Source organism: Panthera onca, chromosome C1 (genome assembly GCF_046562875.1).
Source record: "Panthera onca isolate mPanOnc1 chromosome C1, mPanOnc1 haplotype 2, whole genome shotgun sequence".
NCBI classification, from domain to species: Eukaryota; Metazoa; Chordata; class Mammalia; order Carnivora; family Felidae; genus Panthera; species Panthera onca.
Genome location: NC_138346.1, coordinates 1,694,952 through 1,700,295, shown reverse-complemented (window position 1 = coordinate 1,700,295; position 5,344 = coordinate 1,694,952). Strand labels below are relative to the sequence as shown.

Here is a 5,344-nt window from a genome sequence, read left to right as displayed (position 1 = left end):
CTCTGGTGCCAAGGCGGGGGCAGGAGGCCCCGTGGCAGGGGGAGGGGGGGGGGGGGATGTGCCAGGCACCCCCCGCGGGGCGGGGGCGAGACGAGGAAGGTCTCCGCGCGCTGTCGGGGGGGGGGGGGGGGGGGGGGCCGGGCGCACCCCGCACCGCGTACCCTTCCGCCACGGATGCCACCCGGAAGGCTGGGAGCCATCACGCCCACCCGCTCCCGCGAAGGGCGTCTAAGCGGACGAGCGTGTTTCAGTCGGCTTGCCGACACACACCTGCGCCCACACGCGCGCTCGCAGAGACTTTTGGGGATTGTACCATTCGCTCGAAACTGCAAGAACGAAAACGACCCTGCAAACGACGGCAGCTCTTTTTTTTAATTGAAGGGCAAAAGTCGGTCACATTTAGAGATCAGCGGGCCTCACGCGGATGGTTAAAACCACCCTCTTTCTTGGTCAACCGTCTCCTAATTTCAGGTAACGTCCATCCGTTCCTTAGAACCACCTGAAACTGTCCTCTGAGCAGATCGGCCACACCCCTAGGTGACGCGGGCGCGACCACACGCACTGCCGGACGGCGTCTCACTGGATATCATCGTCATCAAAGAGATCTTCAAAATCTATATAAACGAACAAAACCACGCATTAATGGGGCACATGAGGCAAACAACTGAGAAAACACCTTCACGATGAATTACAGACATTCGAAACGGAGAAAACAGTACACGATCAAAGGGACCCCACGACCGACTCCATTTTATCCCAAGGTCAGACAGTCCCAGGGGACACAGGAGTCTAGAACGCATCTCTAATCCCCTGTGTCGGTGACAATCAAGAAAGCGCACACAGGCGGAGGTGAGGTGCTGCAGCTGGAAGGCTGCCAGAAGACCCCACCGCGAGGGGAACGCAGAGGGCAGGCGGGAGGAAGGCGCCAGAAGCACTGAGCCACGCTAGAGTGGCTGTCTCTAAGGGAGTCTGGAGACACTGTCTGAGCCCTTCCTACTGGAAGAAGCACTACAAACTCCCAGCGCCCTACCTGCTGCGATGGGCGGTCATCGTCTACGTGTCTATGCGTTTCCTAAACCCGCTACCAGGGGCACACCTTGCTGTCATGTTGGGGAAAGGGTATCAAAGAGCCCCGTGTAGTACCGGGCGTTCAAAACGGTGCAGGATAAACAGTGAGCTACAAAGAGGGCAGTGGAAAGCCCCAGTCACGTCTCCGCACATCCAGGCTGTCACAGGCTGTCACGGGGAAGGTGCTGTCCCAGAGACCTCCTGCCCGGCTGTGTCCCCACCGCACCGACGTGAGCGGTCCCACACCTGGGCTGGCCTGTGGCCTACGGCTCCGAGCACTCTGTCCCCAGCCCCCAGCCCTAGCTAACTCGTCACACCCTCCAACCTCTGCTGGGGTGTCACCCCCCCCCCGATAAACCGCCCTCTGATGTGCTCCCAGAAACAATGCCACCCGCCTCTGGCCCTCGTCACGACCGCCCCTACGTGCCGTCTTGTCTAACACTCCCCTACTTTGCAACACAGTGGGTGAAGAGGGCAAGCCTTGTTCGTGGTCTGAACCCCAGAGCCCAGGCGGCAAGAGGACAGAGCCTCTGCTTGAGCAGCGAGAAGCACTCAGAAGAAACCCCATCCAAACGCTCACGGCGTCCTCGCAGTAACACTTGGGACCGCCACAACCCGACGGGCGGTGTGCACCTCGCAAGCTGGCGGGGGCAGGCTGACGCAGCGTGGAGCTCTTCTGTGCTCCTTCCCTTTCTAGCCCTGGCCCAGAGGGAGGAGGCCACACTGCTCATGCCGCTCCGTGCTCCCCGCGGCAGAGCAGCCCAGGTCCCTCCCAGATACTTCCTTGGCAGAATTAAAGCGCTATTTTTAGAAACCACATGAACTTGAACACAGCCAACTGTCTGTAAACCCACAAGACGCGTGGGACCTTGAAGGAGATCACCACATGTGGGAGCAGGTCGGGTGGTGTCAGGGATCACCCCACCCTGCTTGGGGTAAGGGCCCCCGAGATCACCCCATGTGAGCGAGGGCTTTCACATGGCACTCTGGAAAGCGTAGAGAAACGGGTCCAGTCCTCACGGCTGGGGGAAGCCCAGATGCTGCCTCGGGAGCAGCCCAACTCCCCGGGAACACTGGCTTCTCTTTTCAGACAACTTGCTAACAAGATGCCAGATAAACTACCACGGCCTCAGACTCCGAGGAGGGGGTGGGGGTGGGGGTAGGGGTGAGGGAGTGGGGTTGGTACATCAAACCAGTGTGGCCAGATCGCATCCCAGCTGCCACTAACTAGCAACAGAAGGTCTTTGGAGCAGCGGGCGCCCAGATGAAAGAAAGGTGACAAGGAGAGAAAATCGCACTTAACTCTCCGAGGAAGATCCCTCTCGTGTTTCCGTTTACGATTCAAACCCTTAGTGTGAATTAGTACATTCTGTAGGAACAGGGCCTTGGGAAGTCGGAACACAGAGAAATGCCCCCGTGACACACGGGAAGGTGTCACGTCAACTGTTTCCACCACGCTTACCACCCATGTGCCTGGTAACTAGCGCTAAAGCTCTTAAATACTAGTGAGTCCTGCCCTCAGAGACAAGGGAGGGGACAGCCGGTGTCACTGTGCTAAGGGAGTCGACCAACCAGAGCCCAGGGACACAGGAAAGGAAAGGAAAGCAGCTGTCAGGATGCAGCAGAGATGAGAAGGCAGGATGGGGCTCCCACACCCGTGTCCGAAGTGTGGCTGCAGCTCAAGTTCAACTACTGGAGTGCAAGTAGGCAATTTTACGCTACTTGTCCTCCCGAAGAACAAGGCTGACGGCCAGCGCTGACAGCCGTGCTGTCACCTCCTACGCACCGCGCCGCGTCTGAGAACCGCACACAGCTGGCTTCCCTGTCCTCTGACCCCAAGCACTCTCGTCACAAAGCACCCCACTTACAACACACAGAGAGACATTCGATTAGACCCGGGACCCCCGATCCCGGCATCCTTACCGTTAAAAAAGTCGGCATGAACTGCCTTTTCATTGGCTGCCAAATCCATCAGGAGCCCGGTGCTGCCTCCAGCCTGGGAAAGGAAAGGTGAGAATATGTCAGTGCTGTTTTTCGAGAGAAGCCACGCCCCTCCAGGGCAGGGGAAGGTGAGGGAGGGAAAGGTGCCCAGGTGGGAGTCAAAATTTAGTTCCAGGCAAAGGAAGTGGGTGGGAGGGGCAGCATTCCGAGGAATCATCTTGAAGGTCTCCTTGATTCCTCCTACTGTTGAAACAGAATCCTGCTGTCCCCGGAACACCACCACGTCTCTGTAGGCCTGGAGTAGAGGTTCTAATTCCCTATATGATGTTGCCACAGAGGCCGGGCCCCAAACGTGCAAAACTGCGCCTGACGAGTTCTCTGCTCCGGACTGCCCCCTGCTTCTTCTGGGAATTAAACTGCTTCCCTTGGGAAAGTGACCTGCTGACCAGGGGCTCTGTGGGGTGTGGTCACAGGACCTCCCACCGCCACAACTTCGGGGGCAGGAAAATCGTGCCACAGCCAAAGTGGGGCAATCTGATGCCCTCAGGATTCAGGGTGTCTGTGAGAGTCACACAGTGAGGGCAGAGCACAGGCCCCCGCCCACCGGTCCCCGCTGCTACCCCCGCGTTCCCAGGCTGTCTGCTCTACCTTCTCCAGGCTCCCTGGAGCTGAGTGTCTCCCACCTTCCTCTTCGTGGCTGTTGTCAGTAACCCAAACCCGGGAGAAAAGCCCAAGATGCTCTCCTCTCTCCTCAACCTCCCTCCCCCTTCCCCATGGCCAAGTAAGCCCTGCAGATTCCACAATGACAGACTCTGCTGAGTGAGTCCCGACTCCCACCTACAGGTGTTGCCTTCCTTCAGACCCTCCTCAAGGCTTCCGTTCGCAGCTTTCCACTCTCCCACCTCCAAACCCAATCCCCAAACTCTCCAGAGTGACCTGCTAGGAAGTAGACTGGAGCAAAGCCCTCAAGTGAGTCCACACTGCCTAGGGAAATGCCTTTCACAAAGGACTGAGAAGCTGGGGTTCGGTGGCAGTGCTTCAAGGGTGGGGTGCAGCCAGCCCACCCGACCCAGCACAGCTACAAGCCACTTGGTGACCCAGCCCCGCCCCCTTTTCCAGCTGCAATCTCTCCCCGAGCTCGGGCACCTTACAGCCTGCTGGACTCGGCTCCTGCCAGGACTTCCTCTTCCACCACGACTAGTTAGCAAACACTATGCTTTCAGCATTCGCCCACAGTCAGCTGCTCTCCTAAACCCGAGCCGGGCCACCCCAAAGCCGGGAGGGCGCCTCCATCAGGGCACTCGCGACTCTATTCCACTTAGCGTCTGCAATCAGCTTCGGTCATGCCCCGATTTCAGGGAGCACGGACGCAGGGTCTGTCCCCCTAAGCTTTGAGAAAGGGGAAATGAGGCCCAGACATCGATGGGGCGGACCTGACACTTCGAGCTGGGCCGCGGCGCTACCAGCTCACCAACACCGCCATCAGCCGAGATCACCCCGTGGCCAGGACGCAGTGAGACGAAAACGCAAGACCCCTTCGTAACCTGCACGACTGCAGGAGAACAGGGTCACCGTGCAACACACACATGCCAAGCGCCAATTCCCCCGGCTCCCTAGGCCGACGGCCGCGTCTTTCCCGACGACGGCTTCCCAGCCTGGCTCCAGTCGTGCCTCCTGCCGGACAACACGGACCCACGGCCGGGGACCCACCCTCACACCCGGCCAGCACGCAACCCGGCGCAAAGCCCCGAGCACAGGCCCGAACTCCGGCCTGTCGTCCGTAGCGCTCGCCGGGCCCGAGGAGCCGCAGGCCGGCTGCCAGCCGCGCGGGCTGGAGGACGCCACGGCCCAGGGCAGCGCCCGCCCGCCGCCCGCTGGCTCCCGGGGCGCCCGCTCGGACGGGGGTGGGGCCCGCGCAGGCCGCCGTCCCCGCCGCCCGCCCCGGCCCCCTGCCCGCGGCCGCCCCCTCACCTCGTCCAGGTCCACGTAGGGCCCGGCGCCCTCGGGGAACATCTCGTCCACCGCCGGCTTCATCTCGCCTGCGGCGTCTCCCGCGTCCCCGGCTCACTTCCGGCCCGCCTGACGCCTCTTCCGGTAAGCGCCGGCCGCGGTGCGTCTAGACGCCGGAGGACCGCCGACTCTATGGTCTCCCGCAGGCCCGTCGGCGCAGAGGGGAGCTGAGCGCACGGAAGGCTCGGCCCACGGGGCCTGGCACAGAGCTGTGCCCAAGAGATGCCCGTTAAAGAATGTGCGTGTTCAGAAAGAGACGGGCGGTTGCCAGAGGGGCGGGGTGAGGGGTGGGCGACAATGGGGAGGGGACCAGGAGAGACACACT

General features: G+C 61.0%; 1 protein-coding gene across 1 annotated transcript; it reads right to left on the bottom strand.

The window, feature by feature from the left end:
• Positions 1 to 354: 354 nt before the first annotated feature.
• COPS9 (COP9 signalosome subunit 9) lies at positions 355 to 5,106 on the bottom strand. Its single transcript, XM_060628020.2, has 3 exons — positions 4,981 to 5,106; positions 2,992 to 3,064; positions 355 to 614 (listed from the first exon to the last, which is right to left on the bottom strand). The coding sequence occupies exons 1-3, from the start codon at positions 5,041 to 5,043 to the stop codon at positions 577 to 579; spliced, it is 174 nt and encodes a 57-aa protein (XP_060484003.1). The 5' UTR covers positions 5,044 to 5,106; the 3' UTR covers positions 355 to 576.
• Positions 5,107 to 5,344: the final 238 nt, after the last annotated feature.

What these genes read in the sequence shown, in the direction of transcription:
- COPS9 (XM_060628020.2), bottom strand. Translation starts at nt 5,043, where the DNA reads ATGAAGCCGGCGGTGGACGAGATGTTCCCCGAGGGCGCCGGGCCCTAC. An exon ending in CCTACGTGGACCTGGACGAG is followed by an intron (nt 3,065 to 4,980) that starts GTGAGGGGGCGG and finishes TTCCTTTCCCAG; the next exon opens with GCTGGAGGCAGCACCGGGCT. An exon ending in TCATGCCGACTTTTTTAACG is followed by an intron (nt 615 to 2,991) that starts GTAAGGATGCCG and finishes TCGTTTATATAG; the next exon opens with ATTTTGAAGATCTCTTTGAT.